Below are 25,029 nucleotides of genomic sequence, written 5' to 3' on the forward strand. Positions count from 1 at the left end.
AGAGCGTTCATACCAACACTGCATTAAAAGTATTTATCAAGTTACTTGGTCACTGTTCCCCTTCTCCCTCTCTCTCGCTTTACTTACTGCCATCTTTCAGAAAGCTTACTCCCCTGACCTCCACTTCCCTTTTACTCTGTTTCATTGTTTGAATTATCACCTTTTCTGCTTTTCATAAAATACATATCCTGCCTGAGTATCTCATGAAAGATCCAATTGGGTCGGCATGAGTACTTACAGGATAACTCCATTTAGATATTCCACAAATGCCTTAAATTCACCCCTTCCCACACCATCCAGGCTCTCGTTTCAAATTCATTTCTGTCAGTGTGACCATCATTAATCCATCCACGTTTAAAGTCACTTTTCAGTCTTCCCTTTCATTCCTCACGTCAAGCCCTGCCCGTGTGCACTATTCCTTATATTTGTTCATCCTTTTCCACATCCACAGCCCCCTCTACCCCAGTCTGGACTCCGTCTCAAATGCTCTGTGTATTCTAGTAATCCAAATGGCCTCTCGAGCTTCCTCTATCTCACTGTTAATCCTGCTATGACTTATCTTCTAAAAGTACTGAGCCCTTATACTTTTCCCTACTTTTCCTCCGTTTCCTAAGAAGATAGACTAACTTTCTATTAGCTACTTAAGATGATTTCAGTCTCAAATATACCCCACTCCCTGCAGCCCACGATCAGTGCCAGCAAGGAGCAGACAGACCATGATCAGATGTGAACCCACTCCTGCAGCTTATGGACAGAATTTCCCCTTCTGCCTGGGGCAGCAGACTTTCTGATCGATGCCACTTCTCCGCTTGACAGGTAGGGTCCCGTTGAGGAGTAGAATCCTTCCCCACAGATTACAACTGCAATTTGGTATTCCAAGGCTCCCAGAGTTTCTCTTTCTAACTACGGCTCTCATGCTCCCCTCCCTGACCTCTCGCTGTCCTCTCCCCTCCACACAGTCACACATATGATCTCCCATCCCTGGACCACCCTGCTTTCTCTCCATCAATCTTGAATATCATGAAGCCCCTGCAAGGAGTCAAGATCACAAACAGTATGGATGCATTTTTCCCACTGCCTCCTCTCCAAACCAACTGCCGTAAAAGTATACAAGAACATTTTCAGGCCCCCTTTCAGATTCTTAATGAGAGTTACCATAAACTGAATCACAAACAGAGAACAAAACTGAGATAAGATGAGCCTGTCAGGGAGCTGGCCGGCCCACTCACACGCTAAATGATTCCTCCCACATATCAACTGAACTAAATTCAAAATCAACGAAATTGCAAACTACTGGACGTCACTGAACTTCAGAGAGGCTACGAGCTGCAACATGTTCATGTAAAAGAGGCGCATCTATTGTACTCCTTTTGGGGTTAATGCAACATTCTTCCTTGTTGGATGCTATCACTCTAAAATCATACTTCTTTTTTTTGCTGGATTCTTTCAGTACAGATAACACTTATGTTATTCTACCTCAAGTTCATAAAGTAAAGATGTTAAAAACTATTTATAATAATTTACATAAGTGTATGCCGTATCTAAATGCAAATACTTACTGCATTCTTGTCAACTGAATGACACATAAATGTATAAATGTTTAATAATTAGCTAATTTTCAAGTTATTAAAGAATCAAACCAAGATTCAGACAAGGAGCAATATTATATAAACAGGACTTAGATCCAGAAAATTTCTATATTTCCTACAGGTAAATCTCACAATTCACAGTCCCATTTTATGCCCCAAACCAATAGATTGATAAAAATTTCTCCAAAACTTCTAAGAAGCAATATTCTAGTATTCATTGTAACTTTCAAGGGTAAGCGCTGTTCTTAGCCTTTAATTCAAACATGCCTGTTAAATTTTAGTTGAATTAAGAAGTACATCGCTAGTATATATGTACTCTAAGAATACACCATTACATAAACACGTCAGAATCTCTCTTTCCATAGATGGTCCAGGCCGTAAGTTGACCTGAATTGTTTAAGCCTGATTCCTATTAATCCCATCATTTTATCCTCCTTGGAATGTAAGTTCCATGAGAACAAGGACTTTCGTCTCATTTGTTCTCTGTTGTTTTCCTAGCATTCAGAATACTGCCAGTCATATAGTAGGTGCTCACTAAATATTTCTTAAATGAATAAATGCTGTTTTCTTAAACCAAATGATGTATAATAAACATATTACAATATTTAAGTCTCAAAAACTTACACATATTCTAAAAGAAAATCACTGTGAAGATTAAAAAAATAAAAAGACTTGCAAACAATAAATAAATTACCTTCTCAGGGGGTGCAGTTGCCACTAAAACCAAAAAAAAAGGAGGACATTAGTACAATTTAAAACAATATAGTATATAATATTTCAATTTTTAAAATGCAATAAAGTCCAGAATCTTTCCAAAAGGATTAAGAATCATACTAAGTCAAATGTAGAATTATGGTCATCTACTATTTTGGAGAATTTTGTACTTGACTGACGGGGAAAAATTATCCATACTATGTCATTCCACAATTCTAGGAGATCAAGTAGCAGATAAAAAGTTTTTTCCATGTCTCTCATTAACTAAAAAAGTTAAAGGAGGGAACATTTTCTGGCACATTATTTTATGCCTAACCTCAATTTTGTGGAACTTCCCATGTCTTAGAAAACAAACATTTTCTTTAAGTGATCACATACATATCCCAACATAATACATAATGGTTGAAATGCTTTCTGATGTCAGTGTTTAAAAAAAAAATGCCACTATTTCAATAAGAGCCATAAGAATGGTGCTACATTCTTGGTGCATACTAATTTTTAATGAAACCCTTGTGAGCATTTTCAAGAAGACATACTAATGAAATTACGAGGAAAAAAAATCACAAGCCAATAAGATCCAATGAGAGATTAGCATCAATATGGTGAACAAATTAGATATGACACAATCATAAACATTACTGTGGGCTGCTAATGGTGTGGTTATGGCTTTCTATTTTGAAAGACGTGCTTTTCATTCATCAATCCTTAGTATTAGTTCACCTCAAGCCTTAGGTGAACATTCACTGATATTTTTCCCCTGAGTCAATGTCTCCATAAACATTAGTATACAGATTTGGTAGATGCATTCATTAACTCCTACCGTGTTTCCCCCAAAATAAGACCGGGGCTTAAATGAAGGTTTGCTCCAAAAGACTCACTAGGGCGTATGTTCAGGGGATGTCATCCTGAAAAATCATACTAGGTCTTATTTTCCGGTTAGGTCTTATTTTCAGGGAAACATGGTAAAAGCAATCAGGTACCAGTTTGCTACCACTGCTGCAATATTCTTGTGATTGGGAAAAGTAAACTAATCCTCTGTGTTTCCTAAACCACCACCAAGAAAGGTCGGAGGCAGAATCTGGACCAGAGCCACCTTCCTCCTGCTTAAGCAGAGGATGACTAGCTGCAAACACCTGGCCATGACACCCCCAAGTGTATAGCAGCAAGCTGGTCAACACTGTCAATTCCGGGTGAGGTCCTGCTCTCACCTGCTCTGCCTAACCAAGGAAGAAGCACAAGCAACAGAGTGGAATAAAATAGAATAGAACACAGAAAGGTTCAAAGCCCTGAAAAAAAGACACCTCTACCAGGAAGAAGACTTCACCAAGCTCCCAACTCTTTAGTAACCTGGGAACTTTCTCTCCTTACAAAATCCATAAACAGACACCCTGAGTTCTGACCTAAGAATTAAGTGTGAAAAGCCAACAGGAGCTTTATTAGAGCCATACACACCTAAGGTTTTTGTTCCCTCTACCTGGGGTGAGAATTTGTGTGGTAACAAAGATATTTAAAGTATTAGATATGCTGGTTTATCTAAAGAGACAGAGATGAAGATAATCCTCTTTCTGAATGCCAGCGAGATAGAGTTCATTGTTTCTAGACTCCCTTTGGTGTTTAAGGCCTAAGCCACCTTCTTGGGAAAATGTGCTCTTCGTTCCCATCACCTACTCTTTGTATGACATCTGGCAAGTCAGGTCTCCTCTCTAGGTCTCGGGTATCTCAAATGTAAATCAAAGGACTGTACTAAGTGACCTCTAAGGTCCCTTCAATGGACCCTGTTTTCCTCCATTTTGCCTCCCATTTTCCCTGACTGCCTACTGGACTCCATTGCATAGAAGCCTGGCTGATGCTTTCACTTTACGTGTGTGGATTCTACTTTTTAAAGTAAATAAATACTTTTTAAGTGTCCCTCTAGACACAGACATGAATTCGGGCTATTCCTTGTAGGATTTACTGTGTTTCCCCAAAAATAAGACCTAGTCGGACCATCAGCTCTAATGCGTATTTTGGAGCAAAAATTAATATAAGACCGGGTCTTATACAAGAGCCGGTCTTATATAAGGCCCGGTATTATATTACATTATATTATTTATATTAATTATATTGTATCATATCATATCATATATTATACTTGGTATTATAGTAAAATAAGACCAGGTCTTATATTAATTTTTGCTCCAAAAGACGCATTAGAGCTGATAGTCCGGCTAGGTCTTATTTTCTGGGAAACACAGTAAATCACTCTCCAGGAATAGACACCAAGAAAAAGAGGCCCCAAACAGCAAGACTAGGTCCTGAGATCACCACAGAATATTGTTACCTGTTAGGTACATATTGCTCTAAAGCAGTAGTTCTCTACCGGGGTAATCTGTCCCCCCACCCAGGGAACATGTGGCAATGCTTGAACACCTTTTCGTTGCAACAACTGGAAGGGGAAGGTGCTATGAGCATGTAGAAATTAGAGGCCAGGGGCGTTGCTAAACATCCTATATGCACAGAGCGGACCCCTACATCAAAGAATTATCCACCCCAAAAATGTCAATCGTGCCAAGGCAGAAAACCCCTGTTCTAGAAGGGTATAAACAGGGAAACCAAGGCAAAGACACGCAAGACAGAAGGCTAGGTCTGGGATCCATTTCCACGCTCACCTTCTGGCTCCACCACGCCTGGCCCGTGTTCTCGGGAGAAGGTCAAGGCCTCCACTGGCTCTTCCTTGGCTGGGAGAGGTGGAGGATGAGTACTTTTAGCAACAGGTTGAGTGTTCTTTGGCTTGACAAATACAGGTCCTTTACCTACATGGTGATGGATTGGCCTGCGTCTATGAACGCCAGAAACCGTATAACCCATTCCACCAGGACAGATTTCCTTAAAAGCAGCTAGATTTGGGATGGGAAAATATTCCTTTTAAAAATCTAACAGTGCAAACTTATACAGAGGAAAATAGCATGATGAGTATCTCTTAATAAATCATCACTAATATAGTTACATTCAAAATCTTCAAAAACAGATGCAAAACGCTTGAATTTCCGTTAAACGTTCACATTTACAGAAAAAAATCCCAACCCTCTTTTACTAAACATTTTTCTATCTGTTAATTCCTTATCCTACACAATCAGAATTATATATATAGCATATATAAGATCATATATTACATATATTATATTATATGTAGCAAAGAATTAGGAGATATTGTATATTTTATATTTAATATTATATATTGCATTACATATTACATATATGAAATATGTAATTTTTGATTTTTGTGTACAGAAGATACTATATATATATATATAGTGAGTGTATATGTGTAAATCAAAAATCAGGCTTTTTCCCTCCTGCCTTGGCAGACCATTAGTTATTAACAAGAAACTCAGTAACATCTAAGTTGGAAGACTAGCAAGAAGGTTAAAAAAATATCAAGAAATCACTATTTAGGGAAATGAGGTGTTGAAATCTCCGTAATTTGTTTCCAGTTGAAGAACCTTCAGGACTCAGCCAGAATGGAGTGTATCAGCTGATGAGAGATTGGTTAAGAAGGACTGAAAAGGGGAGGTGTATTTGACGAGAGAGTCTCAGGATAGTGAGAAGGAATCCAGCAAATTAAGACATGTTTAAGAGAATGATGGATAGAAATCAAAATACGAAAGGACATACCGTATTACAATGTACTTATTTTCAAGGGGGAGTGGGGGATGACAATGGCAAAAGACTGACCATGACCAGCTGGTTTAATTATCCAGAGGACAGGAGATATTCTGTGCCCTGCTATCCTCGTCAGGCAAGTGGTTTTGTACAGTGAAAAAAAAATGTAGACTTGGGAACATGGGATTTGCTATCCTCCATTGCATAATCCCCAGAAATAAGGGAAAAGACAAGGGTGGCAAGGCAGTGTGTGGCCCAGGGAGGAAAAATCCACCTCATCCCTTTGGTGTTGGTGTTGGAGGCAAGTTACCAAATGCAGACACCAAGGAGCTTATGTCTCCTTTTTTATTTCTCCTTTTAAAATTGAAAGTAAAATAAGCCATTTCTCACTTCCACTGAACAAGAGGTCTCCTATTGAATGTTCTGGACTTAAAATTAGTTCTCAATAAAAAGGAAACTCTAAAATACCCTCAAAGCATGCTGAAACATTGTTTTTCTAAGGATCACACATTAAATGGTGGAACCTCATTCATACGTTTATGAAACAGAATTCTTATTTGAAAGAATAGATGTTTCCAGAGAGAAACATGGTTTTCTATCAAATCGCTGAAGTATTAATGAACAAAATACTAGTTTTATGAACATCACATATAACCAAAAATTGGTTAAGTGTAAAAATTTTATCTTTAATATTATTTTCAAATTTAGCTATTGTATTTAATGGAGGAGTCTCCATTAAATGTGTGTGTATTACACTCACATCCTGATATACGTTTCATGTAAGAGTTACGAAGCTATCAAAAATGAACTGAAGAGAAATATGTCTATGAATTATAAAGACCATTTATTTTTTTATTATTACTTTCTAATAAGGAGTGGATCAGATTCTACAGGATGAAACTAGGGCCTTTTGGAGATGTCCAAAATTATCCAGTTTACCAAAATACTATCGACATTATACTATCCTCTGCCTTACCAGTTCTTTCTGATCCTAACCACCACCAAAGAAGGATATTAATATTTATGTGTAAACCGTGTCTGCAGTGTTAAGTTACAGCTTTAAGTTCTTAATGGACCTGTAACAGTTTATGCACTTCCCTAGGTGGGAAGCATCTTATCAAATAAGCAACTGAGTAGACTTTTTTATGCCCACCCCACATCAGTGAAATTGAGGACCCTCCTTTGATAACATCACGGTGCCCAGCATTTACAAGGCATGTTTCTTTCTCTTCCATTTAACTCTACTTGACTCTGCTTAAGAAGTCACTGACTCCTTGGTAAAAGTAAGGCACTCAGATAAACTGAATCTTTCAGGGCATTAGGCAGTTATGTACCAAATCGAAAGATAAAGAATAATCAACCTCTTAATCCTCAGCTCCCACCTGGAAGTTCATAGGGACTTTGGCAGGATCTACCCTTGAGTCATTAAAATTCAGTTCATTTCCAGTTGGAGAAATTAAACACAATGTTCACAACACAACCTGACAAGCACATATTCAATAAATGAGTCAATGAGTCAACCTGCCCAAGGGCTAGTTGCTGTGCAAGTGGTGAGCGGCCAATCATTAGGAAAGTGCATGGCCCAGCATGGGCTTCTGGGCTCTGGACACTTTTAAAAAGCAAACTTAGAGTCCTAGAAGTGAGGATAAGACTTAATGGCTTTTCTTAACATTCAAAAGGAAGCCTACTGTTACACAGAAATGGGAAAAATCTCTTTGTGTGTCATTTTTTCCACTGATTCAACCTTCTATATTCATGGTTTCTACAGAAGTGACAAAAACACACAACAACATTGTATTATTAAAAACTAAGTTTAACATCAGAAACAAAAAACTAACTGTCGCTGCCCAAGTTGTCCCGTGTACTTCTGTGGCTGGGGATGAACGTGAGCGTGCAGTTGGGCATGTCTTACCTGTGCCTGGAAGGGGACATTTCTCACAGCGTGGGCCCCAGGCCTTGCCCACACTACAACAGCAGAGCTGCTTGGTGAGGTGAACAGACAGAGGGTGCATACACTGCCTTCCGGAACTGACAAGTCGGTAACAGGGCCCTTTCTCTTCAGAGATCACAGGGGTATCCGCTGAAGCAGAGACACAAGGCCTGACGTCACCCAAGAAACAACAAAAACCAGATCGACTTTTCATATAATAGTAAAACGAACCTTGACGTCTAGATTAGAAACCATACTTCGGAATAAATCTATCTAGATTTAGGATGAAACCCTTTTTGATTGAGGAGTCAGTTTAACAAATGAGTTTTAGAGTCAGGGCACCAAATGTCCTATCCAGTCCAGTCTTCCATTTTAGCATTAAATCAGATACACGGGCATAAATGGAGGAGAGGGGGAAACTTTCAACCAAAATCTACCTGCCCAAATAAACCTAGTCACCGATTATAAAAATTACAACCTCGTTTCTTTTCTTGTATTTAGCCATAATAATGGTAGCTCTAGGGTAGAATCTGGTGAACAGCCAGGTACTATGGAAAATCACAAACTGAACACCGTGATGCTGTAAGCCAGCTATTGCTTTTCTCACTTTGAGGAAAGTGAGAGCTTGCAGGGCCCCATCAGGTCTCACCCTAGACTGGTGAACAACAACACATGTCAGGCAGGGAGTAGCCACACTCCCAATGCCACACGAGGTCCCCTGTCCAGCCAGACAGCACTCCAGAGAGGGAACAGATGAAGTATCAACCCCTCAGAAAGCAATGCAAAGGCACACCAGCCTGTATTTATCCAATACCAAAATCCTAATTCTGATTCTTCTACTCTCAAGTTTCGTAGATAAGACTTCATGAATCTAACAGCTAGAACGTCTACTGGGTAGAAAGAAAATATGAGGATAAGATACATCCCTGCCTTCCAGGAGTTCACTTTCTAACATAAATGTGGATAGAGCATGTTCTGCAGAGCCAGCTCCAGGCCAAATCAAAACTGCTGAGTAGACCAAGCTTGGTGGACCCCTCTCTGTACCCTCCCTTGTCGTAGCCAAAGCTCTTCTCTGTATACTGTCCAAATGAGGTTTTCCCAATTTTCCATTCCCTTACCTAATTCCTCTAGTACCCGATGCTTCCAAAACTTCCTTTCCTTCCTACTCAGACCTAAATTTTCTTTCTTCCAAAAGGGCTAACAGCTCAGTTAAATGCTGTTAAGAAACAACCTGATTACATTGAAGGGCCACAGCACAGTGAAAAGATCATGGGTTTTTAGAGCTGCACAGACCTGGGTTCACATGATAGGTATACCATTTGTAAGCAGTATGGACTAAGGGAAAACACTCTGACAGGCTGTGATGGTTAATATTATGTGTCAACTTGGCTAGGCCGTGGTACCCAAATATTTGGTCAAAGACTGGTCTTGATGCTGCTATAGAGATATTTTTTACATGAGATTAACATTTAAATCAGTAGACTTTGAGAAAAGCAGATTACTCTCTAGAACATGTGTGCATCACATCCAGCTGAAGGCCTTAAAACAAAGACAACAATTGACCTCCCCCCGAGAACAGAGAATTTTACCACCATCTGCCCTTCAGATTCAAGGTGCAGTATTAACTCTTCATTTGGTCTACAACGTGCCATCCTACCCTGCAGATACTGGGCTCGACAGCTTCCATAGTCGTGTGTGCTAATTCTTTAAATCTACATACACACACACACACACACACACACACACACACACACCCTATGGGTTCTGTTTCTCTGGAGAAAACCCTGGCTAAACCTCACTTATAAATTATAGGCTCAATGTACAGATTAGAAATATAATGTTAAACCTTCGGCACAAAATAGATACAAAATACATGGCAGGCACTCATTTTGATAATAAAAGTAGACACTTCCATCCTCCTAAAGGCATTTGTACCCTTACTGCTTAACAGAATTTCAACAAAGTGAAGATAGTCAAAAATAGCTATTATTCGTGAATTGGAGAATGGGGGTTGTAGGGAGTCGAGGAGACTTTCCTAAGACTTTAAAACTTGCCAAGTCTAATAAGGCCAGCTTTGCCTAATAATAAAGTGGTAGGAGGGAGAAGTTTGAGTCTTTTCCTCTCCCGTCTCCTACTCACTTTCTGGAGTCTATACAAGTAAGATACGAAGGCTCAAAGATCACAGAGCAAAAGTGAAAAAAAAAAAAAAAAAAGAATAAGAGCACTGTTATGACCCCCAAAAGGGTAACTCCCTGGAAAGAATGGCCATAACTCATATAGCGTATTTGTATGAATGTGTACCTATAGGTTGTACTCGTATCATCTTAAGAACATATTTTCCATAGTTTTAGTATAATCAGCTCACAAATGATTTTGCTCCAAAATTTCCTCTCCAAAGTGTTTGGAACTCACAACTCACACTTCCATAGAAACAATGTCTGGTCAACTCACAAGAGCTTATTTTGCATTTAGCAGGGCTTAATTATAATACAGATAACATTCATATTAGTCCTAGATCCCAGGAACGAGGACCACTCAGAGCAGAACAGAGCAGAGTGTCCTCAAATCCTTGAAGTTGGCAAACAGTGACATCGGACCCCTCCCACTTCCTTCTCCACAGTCACTTCCTTGCATCCACCTCACCCACACATCCCGGGTAGTGATACATCGTAGGCACCATCCCTGTTATACCTAACCCTGCTCACGCCCCTATCCAGGTCTTCTACTTTGAAGTAACCTACGATGCCTGTCCCCCAAACTAAACCAAACTCCAAATCAGCAGTTGAGTGTTTTAAGGGATTAATATGTGTGTGTATTATAAGAAATTATCTGTTAATTAAAGTGAATCTTTGGTTGTTGTCTCATGCATTGTGCATGCACACATACACACAAAGTAAAATTTTAGGCATTTTATCATCTGGAGAATAAAGGTAGAAGTCTAGCAAACTAATTCTTCCAAAACACCTTATCCTAAAAGATCTGTTTTATAGACCTTTGTCTTCCCTTCCTTTCCTAACCCAAATATTCTTCGTAAGTGCTGGGGTTCCCGGAGTACTGGGGCTTTTTTTCCATAACAGCTTTCCACAGCACTTTAAGTGGGGGCCTTTCGGGAGTAAGAGACTCATCAGTTTATAGAGTTATCAATAAGTTAATTGGTGAGTCTGGGAGCTTCAGACCATGTTCTAACTAAATATTTTGCCTCACCCCAACTGCGCATAAGAATAAGCAAGTAATAAAAAATCTACTCCTTCAAAAATGGAAGAAAACCAAGGAAGCCATTGAAAAAGTTCTACCTTATGGACCTAAATTTCGTTAATGCTCCTATTATTCAAGTTTTCTTTGATCTACAACCATGTGGACAAACAAGTATTGATTTATGCCTCAGATTTCCAACAAGGTATGCCCTTTAAAACTGACCCTATTTTAATATCTAAATTACCTGTTATTCTTTTATCATTTTAAATGACTCTCATAGGAATTCCATTTATTTCAGTAAAAATCTCTAGCATTTTCACATTCTAGACATCACAACACATAAACCCAGGAACAAAATACTACCCAGAGTTATACAAGATTGGTGTTTCTGTTGTCTGAGTATCTTTAACCACAGATGGAAGACTAGACGTAAAAGGTAAATCATTATATACTAGATTTATTATTTAAAATATGGCGCACAATTATCCATTCTATTGAGTCATAAAATTTTATGCTATACTTAATAAAAATCAGTGTTACAAAAGATTTCTAAAGAATAGGAGGAAATTAGTATGAGACAGAATACTGAGGAGCGATAACAAAAGGTGCTGGTGAGTTCGTATCAGTGGGTACACTGAAACAGTGGTTTTGCAGATTGCTGTTGATGGCGCCTTTTTGTTTGGGGGGTTTTAGGGGACAGGATGTATTTTTAAGATTAGGGAAAAAAGGATTAGATACTCTATACGGAAGGAACAACATTTCAGAGACATAATAAAACCTATTGGAAATGCCACACCAGTCAGTAAGGAAAACAAATCTTTTGCTCTTGGCTAAAGACACAAGAGTAACCTTCCAGAGAAATAAACTGATAGCTCTGTACTCAAGTAGAGTCTTCAGTCACTATATATCAAATGCTGATGGCAATTCAATTACAAAACACAGTAAGAAGGTAAGATACGATGGCTCTCTTCTTTCAGTTTCCCAATGGTGTATTTAACAACTTATATTTAATTCTAGGGTCATAAAATAAATCTGACTGTACTTTCAAAGAGATGCTGCTCTAATCAATTCAAACGTGAGTAAGTATCACTAACCTGGTCTAGGACCCTAAATTTGGAGGCATAAGCCCAGTTTTAAATCTTAAATGTCAGTTACTAGCTGTATGATCTTGAAAAGTTATTTAAACCCTCCTAGCTTCAGTTTCCTAATGTGTAAAAGAAGAATACATACGACATAAAGATGCAGGGGAAATTTAAATCGAAATGATGTCTATTAATGTGACTAAACTAACTTTTAGAAGGAATCTGTCTCATCTCATGACTTCCAGGGTTATTGAAGACATTCCTGAGCATATCTTCTCTCTAACCTTCTATTTCTGTCAATTAGCACCAAGTCAAGAATACTATGAAACAGCAAAAGTCCACACTCAGAATTCTTTTATCTGGGCCCTTTTTTAATGAACCTATGAATACACCCTCTGCAGTACTCATCCTGGAGCTCTTGAATTCCTAAAGAGAATTAATTGTCAGAAAGTTTTCCTACTCCGATTGCAAAGGTTCTTACACTTTTCTTGGATTTGCTCTGACAAGTCCTAAAACTTCAACCTTTCCTCATAAATAGGTAGGGACAGGTTTGGAGAATGCTGCTGAGGATCCTAAGCCACAAACAGGTCAGAGGCAACAAATGCCAGAACCCTCCTACTTTCCTTCTTTTAGCTTGTCTAAATCAAGGACAGAGAATGGACAAGGAGAGAAAGAGAAATGGTTGCAACCTTTGGCTGGAGACAAGGAATTCTGAGGGTGGTTACTTCAGTGCATTCAAGAACAGGGAGAGCTTCCCATTGCTCCCTAGCTCTTGCCAAGTGCATTTCTTTGAGTTCACAGTCAGCCACACCTTTTATAGCCTAGATATGTCCTAAATTCATGCCATCTGAACAAATGTGGTTAGTCTCCCTCCATTTGCTTGTATGTTCTATCCACAGTAGTTCTTATACCTCTCAAGAACATATATTCCAAATATTTACACAATAACACTTCTGTGTCACTTTGTGTGTCTATGTGTAGGAGTGCGTGTCTCTGTATGACCCTCATTCTCCTTCTGCTCCTGCCCCACGACTATCGAAGGTACCGCCATCTTGCCAACATTTTTTCCCTTACTCCATAAACATCACCTTCCTTCCCTAATTCTTCTCAGCTGTCTTCAGACTTTCTCCATCAATTTCTCAAAAATATAGTTCACCAGCAAACCAGACTGGATTGAACAAAGTCACAAATCCTGAAGGAACTCTATATATCTCTGTGATGTTACATGTGGTGAATTCAGAGAAAAGAGATATAAATCTGCCCACTCAATGCTGGTACAGAGCCCAGGTTTTAACTTCAAACTCTAAACTGGAACATTTAACTAGCAACAAACTTCTCCCAATACTTATCATTTTAGTTGTTGTAGCTGAACCATAAAATTGAATTATTTATTTTTCAAATAAGAATGGATGGTTATTTAATAAGTTTAGTATTATTTGGGCAATGACAGGGAAAATAAATGCTAAGGAAATGTGTAAGTGTTTCAAAAATCTTATTGGCAAATTTCAACAATCTTATTAAAATCTGGATGTCTGCCCTAGACATTAGATCTAGTCAAAGTTTAATAAAACCCTTTGCAACCAGTTCTCCAAATTTTCCTAGTCTGTAACCTTCAATGTAGTCATTTTTAACCAGACTACAAAGTCAAATTTTTTAAGGAAAAAAAAAACAAAAAACCATGCACAACAAATTCTATATCCAAACTGCAAAATCTGTTACGCTTAAATTATAAAACTATTTAAAAATATTTACTCATGTAATTTAAATCAGCCAGAAATTATCTATAAATTATCTGGATATTATCAACAATGTGATTTTTGGCCTGCAATTTCCCAATTCTTGCCTCAGTTTTCAAACGTACCTTGTATGCAAACAATTTTATAGTCTAATTTTATCACTGGCCACAAAAGTTCTATAATTAGGTATCTGTCTGTTTCACGAACAGAACTATCTGTGAAAGAACACAGAAAAAAGAACTTACGTGCAAAATTTCCTAGTCTGCATTTGACAGTTTTAAAAGAAAAATAGTAATAATTAGTAACAATGTTCCAAAAGACTCATCTAAAAGTAATGAATTAGACTGTCGTTTTAATTTTACTACACTTGTCTTTATTTCTTCAGGTCCATGATCTCAGCTTCAAACACAGTTTAGAGACAGATGCATTTAAAATAACAATGGCATCTTCATGAAGTACACATCTTCACCAATTGGGAAGTTTAAAACTGGGGACCAGAAGGATGCAGTTTAACATATACCAAACCCACATTAAAAAATAGATAAATAAAAACAAAAACCTTGCAGGACAGAAATTAACAGAGAATTGTTCTTAAAATTATCCTAATGGTTTTCTGCCATGCATTAGTTTAAAAATATTTAAACCTTAATTGTATATGGCTTTGAAAAATCTGCAGGGTTTACCTACCTTGTAATAATGGGCACAAGTACCTTAAAAAATAAGATAACCTTTACAAAACTATGCATTTGAGAACTTGATATCTAAAAATGCATCCATTTCTAATCAATCCATAGTGATTACACAAGTTTAGATTTTTATGGCGAGAGTCTCTTTGGAGAAACTATGTTTTCTGTACCAGTATTAGAACACGTAGTTTGATGGAGGATTTTTACCCTTACCAGGTATAAGAGAAAATCTTAGAGACAACATTTATAAGGCAAAACAGTGCAACTTCGGGGACACATTTTGGTGGTTTTTGAGGACAACAGAATAGAATATTTGAAATTAGAACTGAATAGAAAATCTGAAACGTAGGGCCTTGGTAACTATTTCCCAGACTCTTCCAACTAAGAAAGTACAGGGAAACCTCATTAAATCAGATACCAGTGACTCAGAATTTGGACTAATTAAAAACAGAAGCTCGGACAAAGTTTAACTCAGCCTAAATAATGCTTAAAATACTCGTGAAGTAAAAACTGTTTTCATCTCTCAGGTATGCTCATTTTCATTAACTCTTTTCCTTGCATCAAAGTACATTTCCTCAGTGTGCTTGCCCTCTACCTTGACTTTCAGCTATTACATTTTTCTAAACACAGTAAGAATGCTTTTGGGAAGGGTTTATTTTAATATATCAGGTCCACCTCTTCCCTCTTGTCATTTTAATGAGGTCTTCCTATATATTTACAATATTCAGTTGACTAGTGAGTATTTACCTTCTTTCGGATAACCTACCAAACCACCTCCCCTGCCCTCTCCCCCCCCCAAAAAATGATCCAAAATTGGAATAAAAAATGACCATTACTTACGAACACAACTTGTAAAAGTAGGATCCGGCCCAAATCCCATTTTGCAGGTACATCTATAGCTGCCCATGGTATTCAAACACTCACCATTAGGGCACACACCCTGGAGCTGGCATTCATTAATATCTGCAGGAAAGCACAATTCTTTCAGAAGTAGCATTCAAGCCCTGTTGGCCAGATTCTGGCTGTAAATTGCATTCGCTTTCTTTTTCATCATAATAACCTCTTGATTATAGTAACTAAGAGACGCTAGCAGCTTTTAATGCAGCAGGTGTGAATGAACTAAAGTCAAATCAAGCATTTATTGAACATCTACAACTTATATAACAAATATTTATTAAGCACCTACTATGTACCCAGTTCTGCTCTGGATACTAGGGACTTACCAATGAACAAAACTGACAAAAGATTCCAGCCTTCACAGAGATTACGTTTTAGGGTTAGTGTATGTTAAGTATTCTAGAGCATACAGGTAAGGCAAAAGTCGCGCTCTGGAGATACTGACAATCTAGTTGTACATGAAACCAGGTAAAGAAAATTTTTTTTTGAAGTGTCAGTTCAAGTTATCACAATTAGAATAAAGGCCATAAACTTGAAGTTAAATTAATATGAAATTGCCTGTATAGACAGTAAGAACTACTAGAGGAAACTGGAGGTAGGGGAGACTCTAGCATTGACAAGGAGGTAAGATTTCATCAGGCATTAAAGTTGGGGAGAAGTTGGATGGATGGACAGGCAGGGATGAATGATCTACGTGGGTGAACTCTGGAGCACAAGCACAGAGACTGGAGAACAGAAGGGGCACCAGGAAATTGTGAGTCAAACCACTGGCTAGAAAAGGAAGGTATATATTTGGAAAAAGAGCTGGTTAAAGCTGGGCAAGGTTTGGGTTCCATTTTATTGAGAACAGGGAGCTATGCTCAAGTTTTCTGTGCAGGAGGAAGATATAATCAAAGGTAGGCTCCAGGGAAATTCATCTGGCCAGCACATGGCTTGGATGACAATGAGAATAAGCAGGAAGAAAAGAAATAATTTTTTAAAGGAACAAATGACAATGCACGATGTTTGGCTAACACAACATTAGAAAGAAAGATACTTGTGAGGCTTCTAATCTGAGAAAAGAGGAAAAGATACTGTTGGTTTTGTGGAAAGTTTTGAGGACGAAAGAGGTAGATGAAGAGATTAGTTTTATACTTGAAAGTCACATTGGATACCCAAGTATAAATACCTAGCAGCAGCAGTATAAGATTCAGAAAGTGAAAGGAAACAACAGCTGGAAATAGAGACTTAAGGTCATCTGTATATGGTGACTGATACGGGCTAAATTGTTCGTGTTCCCCTCTAAATCCTTACGTTGAAATCCTAACCCTCAAAGGCAATCGTGTTAGTAAGAGAGGGCTTTGGCAGGTGCTTAAGTCATGAGGGTGGTGCCCTCAGGAATGGGATTAGTGCCCTTGTGATAGAGGCTCCAGAGAGATTCCTGATCTCTGCCTCCATCTGAGGACACAAAGGAGAAGTCTGCAAAGGGAAAACGGCCCTCACCAGAAGGAGACCATGCTGGTGCCTTAATCTTGGACTTTCCATCCTCCAGAACTATGAGAAATACGTTATCTGTTGTTCATAAGCTAGCCAGTCAGTGGTATTTTGTTATACCAGCCCAAATGGACAAAGACAGTAATCCAAGGGGAAATCAAAATGATTTGGAATAGGAGAGATAAAAATGTGGTGATTAAAAAAAAAAAAAAGATTGCAGTCATTTGCAAAGGTCATTAATTAAAAATCAAAACCAGAGTGTGACAATTCAAAAACGAAAAATCAGTAGTAATTTGTATTTTATTCAGTGTGGCTTATGAAGCTTAATGGTTAACAGACTTGGCTATGAGCATTTCCTTTTCAAATAATATTTATTTCCTTCAATCATTAATTCTAATAAAACTTTTATTAAGGAGCCTAATATTAATTTTCTAAATTAAAATTGAACACAATGGCAGCAAAACATTACTAGCAGAATTATCACATAAAAAGGCAAATAAACAAACAGGCTTCAATAAATCATTATTTGCTTATATTTCATATTCTAAGCAGTCATAGATATCTGTAGGGCCAGATTTTATCTAACATGTGCAGTTTTTAATTTTAGTGATACAATACATTTTGAATGACATTCAAATGACAAATTAACACATATATTTGTTGTCTAAATTCAACAGCATTCCAACTTAGATCCAACTGGAAATTGGTACAGCTAGATTATTACACCGGCACAGCAGCATATGGTCCAGCACCTGACCAGCTTATTCTTTATCAGTGTGTTGGTCTGTAATACACATTTATGCATAGCATGAAATTGAAACTATTCCCTTAGAACTCATTCTTCTTAAGAAAACCACCATGCAGGACCAGGAAGAGTGCCAACTCCAGTTGGGGCTTACACGGTATAAGCAGAACCCCTATCATATGTCTCAAATTAAACCTCAGGTTTGGGTAACGAGCCAGCGTGGTCAAAAAGGCTGGACAAAACCTCCACTCTTCCATTGCTGCCCATGCCCCCACTAAGGTGTAATTACTGGCCTTCCTCTTTCCCTGAGTGGCCTGCACTCCCACTCATTGGCCGCACCACTACACATTCCAGGTTCAGCAGTTGGGACCCCAAACTTTCCCTTGCCGGAAGGTTTCTCTAACACTACCATCCCAGCTTGCTGCTGGCTACCAGGTGAAGGTGGAGGGTTTTTTCCAACATGTAAACCCCTCATGTATAACCACTGCCACTGCAAATGCCCCTTTTTTGACTCTCTTCAACATTGCCCACCGCCTCAACCATGATGCCATGGGAGTGGAGGACAGGAATTAAGACTTAAAACAAACAAACAAAAAACCAACTATGGCTATCGACTGGAAGGAAGAGAAAAACGTACCAGGAAGGGGAATCATGTAAAGCTTTTCTTCTCCTACTGTCTCTGTTGGAATCGGTTTCTGCCACCAGCACTAGCACCAAATTCCCCTAACATTTCACCCCAGAAACACAAAGGCGTGGAGCTTTCTTCCCAACACATCTCACAGCTGGATGAATGTAACTTCCAGAAAAGAGTAACTTCCAGAAGAGAGTAACTTCCAGAAAAGTTACTGTTTCCCTCAACTGCCTCAATTTATTTTTTATCATAGTCTCTAAAAGACCATAAATTAGAGATTAATTAAATTTCTAAGTTTTTTCTTTATAAATTTATATTCAACGAAGTGTATCAACCTTAAGTACACAATTAGATGTGTCCTTAAGTACACAACTAGTACACAACACATATACTTATACATAGGCGTGTATATACAGATGTATGTGCATGATGTGTGTGCATGTACTGTGTAACCACCACCCAGATCTTGTTTTAGAACATTTTTATTGCCTGAGAAGGCTCCCTAATGCCTCTTGCAGTCAATATCTCTGCCCCCTACAGGTAACCACTATTCTCACTTCTATCGTCATGGATTAGTCTTGCCTGTCTGTGAACTTCACATAAAGGGACTCATACTGTATGTATTCTTTTGTCTGACTTCTCTTAGTCCTCCTTATACCTGTGAGAGTCACCAACGTTGGTGCATACAGCAGTTCCTTCTTTGACTGCTGCATTATTTTTTATGTATGAAGATATGAAAATGTATCCATTCTAATTCTTGGCTATCGTTAACAATGTTTCTGTGAACATTCACATATATGTGTTTCAGAAGGTCTGGATACTCATTCCTCTTGGTTCTGTATCTGGGAGTAGGATTTCTGGATCACTAGAGAAGGCCCAGGTTTACTTTAATAAATATCGTCCCACAGTTGTCTGATTGCGGCTACGCCAATTTCCATTCCCAGTTCCAACTGCTTTACATCCTTGTCAAATTACTGCCAGTCTTTTTCGCTTTAGTCATCCTGGCCGGAGTGCAGGTATCTCACTGAGGTTTTAACTTGCATTTCCTTTTCATGTGTTTATTAGCCATAGGGATTGAAAAAATGTTCTCTTCTAAAATGTAACTATCTATCGGAATGCTGTGGGTCACTCAGATTGCTTCCTCTTTAGCACTTGGGGAGGATAAGGCAATGATTCTCAAAGAGGGAGGATGTGTGCTAGCTTCAGGGACGTTTGGGGTTGTGGCCAGGACCGGGGACACTCAGTGGGTGGACATCGGGGAGCTCAACTTTCTACAAGTGGGGTGAGTCTCCTTCCCAAGGAAACTTTTCTGACAAAAATGGCAGCAGTGCCCTCACTGAGAAACCCACACCGAGGTGAAGAAATGAGGAGTTAGTAAGTGCCAAAGGGACCATGTTGAAGCAAAGCTGTCTGAAGGAGACAATGGAGTGGAAGTGGGTGCTGGCTACATGAGAGGACTTGACGGGTTTCCTTCACTCATTGTCTATAACTTCTACATCTGCACATCCCCTGCTTTGGTCATAGAATAGATGGGAGGCTCAGCTTAGAAGGAAAGCAGAGACTGGGTCCCCCAAATCCCTGAATCTGGGGCTGTGTGGTTTGGGATGGGCAAGGTCAGAGTCCTACCACTACCACGTCTGACCAGGTCCTCACATGATTCATCAGATGTAACCGTGATCTGCTGATTGTTCTGCAGCCTGGGTATCCTGCACTCCTGCTTTACATCAGGCGTGTATATACAGATGCCGTTCCTCGGCATCTGCTGCAAATACTAAGGTTCTAGGAGAAGATGGCATTTGTCAAGATCTGAAAACCACTGCCTTCATATTATTTCTATCTCAAATCACGCTCCATGTTTCAACAACTCACAACAACTCACAAAACTTTAAAAAGCACTCCATTTGTAAATTTTTAATACCTCATAGGGAAAATTTTACATCTAAAAATTAGATAGGAAATTCTCTTGTTTTTTGCCACTTCATTTTTCCAAACCCCAGTTTGGTCCTGAGAGGATTGTGAGACCCCAGACAATTTATATCCTTTGTGTTAAAACAAACAAACAAACAAACAAAGCAAAAAAAACTCCTGCCCCATAGTTTTTAGTTTAGAGCCTCAGAAAATATGAAATATGAGCAATTATTGAAATGACTTTCAGAGGTAGCCACGTTCTTTTAAGACCTTTCTAAATAAACAGAAGGAAATGAGAGATTCACAAATGCATTAAGAACCAAACATTGGTTAACTTAATATGTTATATCTGGATATGAGAAGTTTAAGGAGTCCGCTAAGAAAAGATGCTATCAGGCCAAAATTTAACAATTTTATGGAATATGATTGGCAAATTAAGCATTATAATTCTATTTAGACTTCAATTCCTCCAGTTATTTTCTTTTTAATCAAATAAAAGCTGCTAACTTGATTATCATTTTTGTAAATAACTTACACTTGGCAAATAAAATTGTATTTAGGAGGCTCATATTTTACAGGGCCAGCCAATCTCCCTTAATGTAGTTTCCTTACATTCAAAGCATTTTAGTACTCAGTTTAAAAAACAAATGGATAAACAAATGAATTTAGTCATTGTTCTCCCTCTGCAGAGTACCAAATTTCTCTGAATAACTGTGGAATTCTATCCTTTGAAGGGATAGTATAACCACTGCATACAGTACAGGTTACTGAGTTAAAGAATGAAGGTCGAAATGAATGGCCAAAGGAGCAGGCATTGTCATAAAGCCAGTCCTATTCCCCATAACTCCACCTGAGCTGATGTGTTAGGGCAGTCTAGAGTTTACAGAAGCGGGAGACAAATTTATAAAGCCCATGAGCTCCTTTAGAGTAGGCCAAATCCATGGGACTACAGGTAATATTAAGGAAATTTACATACTTTTCCACTTACTTAAACATTTATATAGTGTCTCTGCTCAGCATAGCCTACCATGTCTGTCAAGCCATGTATCAAGTTCAATAATACAAAACTGCTCTTCTTACGAATCTAAAATGGTTGAATACTGACAATGTCATGTAGTTCAACTTCATACAACAGAAAGAGAAGGCTAGGAATCTAGTATCCAGATAGTACAAAAATACAGAGTAGTTTGGAAATATGCATAACAAGAGACTCACTAAACAACCAAATATAACACAGCCATAGTATTTCAGTACTAGGGAATGAAATAATTTAGTACAATGAGGCAAGAATTCTCATCATCATCACCCTTTATATTTGTATATCACATCTTATCTCATTGGATCGTCATAATATTTCTGTATGGTGAGCAACACAATAGTTATTTCCATTTTACAGAGATAATTTTGTCCAAGGTGGTATTTTTTAAAAGGGTTAAGGGAGGATGGGGAAATCTAATGGGAGAAATATCCCACTATGATCCAGCTTTTGTCTAACCAGGATGCTAAATTATGGTGACTAGAACAAGTCACTTAATTTCCATTGACCTCAGTTTTCTTCCCTGCCATGCAAAGGGGCTGAAGCACATAATCCCCAAGGTTACTTTTAGCTTAAATATTCTGACTTCAAAACAACCTGACAGTTGCCAAGGTTGAAAATGACATGAAATAAATTGTAACATTTATGCATAATATATTATGAATAGCGGTAAGTGCCCTTATGGGAAATAAACACACTTTTATGTATCTATTCTGCGTGTTTAACAAAGTGAGTAATAATTTACTTCCTTTTTAGTGACGCAAGTTTATACAGGAAATGAGGCATGCCCAGTAACTAACAGGAATTAGGTACAAAGTGAGAATAGTACAGGAAGATCTCAATTCTGTGTGAACATATGAAGCTTTCTGGAGGTTCTGCTATGTATATTCAGCATTTTCTGATGGACAGACATTCCACCAAACAATTTAGCAACGTGCCTTCTCCTTCAAAACAGAAAAAAATAACTCTTGAGGTAAATACTTTTCCTAGCCAGACAAACCATTTGGCTATTTAATAGGGATCACTTACTTTAGATAAAAGAGGAATTCATTCTCTAAAAGGACATATGGATTTCTTAAACTTTCCACTGGGTACACATATCCCTGAAGGCACATGATGATATTCCACAGGGTACATATGTGCTTGGATAGTTTTAAGGGTACCAATTTCTAGATCTTGAGCCTTTATATGTTTCTTTTTCAAAAAGTGATCTGCCTAAGAATGCATTTGCCAATCTTCCTTTTCTCTCTCTCCTTGACTCGGTGCCTTCTTCCTCTTTACAAAGTCAAGTCTCCTCCTCTTGTCTATTCTTACTCTTTCTAGGATTTCTAGATACATTGTCCTACAATGTAAAATTCTCAAAGGCACCAAACAAATGAACAATTCACAAATATATCCCTCCTGAGGGATTGTCACACAAAGAAAGCGGTAAGTCTGATTTGTTTCATAATAAGGCCTGGTTTTGCCAATTAAGTTAGACGGCAGACATTATTCATACACTGAATAAGCCAGCTCCACAGCTCCAAGGCTTTGTTGAAAATATGCTTAAAGCACATACCTAACACAAATACACCAGAAATAAATCTACTGCATGCATTTAATTTTTGATTAAAAAAATGTAGACAGCAGCTTCAAAATGTGTGAATACATAAGTTTCTCAGAATTATTTCAGCAGGTACGTGAACAAAAAAAAAAAATGTTTGAATATCAACACTCCAAAGCAATTTTACCCAAGGTAGTTTACATAAAACCCAAGCTTTGTGAGGTTGCTGCTAAAAGAAGGGTTCTGTGGCCAAATGCGTTTGAGAAACATTACATATTCTACATAGATGAGCACATTAAAGAAAGACCATGAGAAATCTTTTGGCAAGGATTCTTGGTTTTCTGTAACGTGGTATTCTCCACACATTTGGCCACAGAACCCTTTTTCACACACCATCTATTAACATCCATCTGAATTGGTGGTCGTTGGAGCACATTTTGTGAAATGTTGCTCTCTAGGGCTGGCCCTACAAACTACTGTACAGGTCTTCTAGTGGTTGTATTTGCTTTGACCCAGACCTCACTGCTGCCGCAGCCTCCCCTCCTGACCTGTACCTATCCCACCATTATAAAATGATAATCCAGCATAGGATGGATTTGATCACTGAACCTGTTAGAAGGAGGCAAACCATTGTGGGAGCAACTCCCTTCCTTCTAATTCTTCCCTCTTCAGAGTAACATGATAAAAGAATTATCAGAGCCCAGAGAACAGCTTGTATTTATTTCTTGATACATGTGTACTACATATGGAAAATGCTAATAACACACACATCTCTGTTGACCTTGCATTTCTGACTATAATCTACAGACACATTAATTTCTCCTTGAAACATTCACTGTAACATGAATCCATCATGGGCTCTCCTCATCACTTGTGATACAACAGGCATCTTCCCATTGATTTTATAGCCCCAGAGATTAAGGTCAAAGAGCTATTAGAAAATACAATGTGCTAATGACTCATTTCACCACTGTCTTTCCTGAAGAAAAGCGAATAAAATAAACAGACATTTCCTTTTTGAATCATATCCCAGTGATATGAGCATAGTAAGAGAATGTACCAGAAACTGATTCTAAAATGCATAGGAATGGGTCCCAAATTGATTTTTAAATGCTGAAATCTGGTGCTCAGTCCAGATCAAAATTCTTTTAAGTTCTTATTGAAAAGACTGTGCCTATTTAAACTAGAAACTGCAGCACGAGTTCCAAGAGGATGTCTAGAACAGTAAGACTGCCCTTTCAAATCAGTGAAACATCTATTAATTCCCTCTTAGCCACTGAATATTGTAAAATATGATTCAGCTTCACATTAAGTATCCCCACGGTTTCTGGGATTAAATCACTAAATACATCAGAGTATTGTATGACTCTCCATCCCGTAGCTAAATAAAAAGAAATGTTTAATATTTTTAAGTGTTAAAGAATGGAATTATCAAGTCTGGTTAACTCCAGTCTTATTAGTTTTCTACTATTATTTCCCAAATATATAGCAATAACAATGGATTCTCAGTTTCATCTTTATACCCACATTGCTCTCCCTATTTCTTCTGAGAAAGAAATAAACATCACAGCAATCAATTCCCTTTTGATAAAGGAACTGAAGGGAACTTTAAAGACAGCACTGTGAAGGGGTTCAGAACAGGCCTCCCCGAGATGTGGCACTTTGGCACATGTATCATTTTGAGCTGAAAGCAAATGAGACCCTGTGGGCTCACTTGCAACTTTTACCTCTCTCTTAAATAATTGAAAGTATAGGCCTTGCCCATAATAAGAGTTATCACCAGAAATCATTTTTTACGACCTACCTATAGAGCAGGGCAAACTTCTAATTACTGAACATCTGCTCTTCTTATCGTCCTGCGAATGACCTTATCCCCCTCTGAAGCCCAGGGGGCTTTACCTCATCCTTAGCTCAGAATGTCATATAGACCTCATTTCCCTTTTCTGTCTCTGACTCTCACGTATGTAGGGTTCCCATGCATACGTATGTAATTAAATTTGGTTATTGTCTCTTGTTAATCTGTCTCATGTCAAATTTATTATTAGACCAGCTGGAAGAACCTAGAAGGGTAAAGGAAAGTTTCTTCCTTCAACGACTGTAACTGTGGAGAATGCTGCTTAAGTCAAGGAAAAACATGTTGAAGGAAGGAGAAAAAAAACAGATTTTAAATGAAAAGATTTTAAATGAAAACATCGAAAGATATTCTTATTTCACTAGCCAGA

The 25,029-nt window shown here is 38.2% G+C and overlaps 1 protein-coding gene across 10 annotated transcripts in view; it reads right to left on the reverse strand.

The window, feature by feature from the left end:
• LTBP1 (latent transforming growth factor beta binding protein 1) overlaps positions 1–25,029 on the reverse strand; it is a 348,164-nt gene that overhangs the window by 112,514 nt on the left and 210,621 nt on the right. For 7 of the 10 annotated variants that reach the window (XM_033124736.1, XM_033124740.1, XM_033124734.1 and 4 more), the window contains 4 exons: positions 15,415–15,537; positions 7,858–8,025; positions 4,952–5,179; positions 2,284–2,306 (listed from right to left, as the gene is read on the reverse strand). In XM_033124736.1, the coding sequence (XP_032980627.1) occupies positions 2,284–2,306; positions 4,952–5,179; positions 7,858–8,025; positions 15,415–15,537 (542 nt within the window). The remainder of the gene's footprint in view (positions 1–2,283; positions 2,307–4,951; positions 5,180–7,857; positions 8,026–15,414; positions 15,538–25,029) is intronic. The other 3 variants (XM_033124739.1, XM_033124743.1, XM_033124742.1) reach the window with 1 other exon arrangement.

This window comes from Rhinolophus ferrumequinum, chromosome 13, assembly GCF_004115265.2.
Source record: "Rhinolophus ferrumequinum isolate MPI-CBG mRhiFer1 chromosome 13, mRhiFer1_v1.p, whole genome shotgun sequence".
NCBI lineage: Eukaryota > Metazoa > Chordata > Mammalia > Chiroptera > Rhinolophidae > Rhinolophus > Rhinolophus ferrumequinum.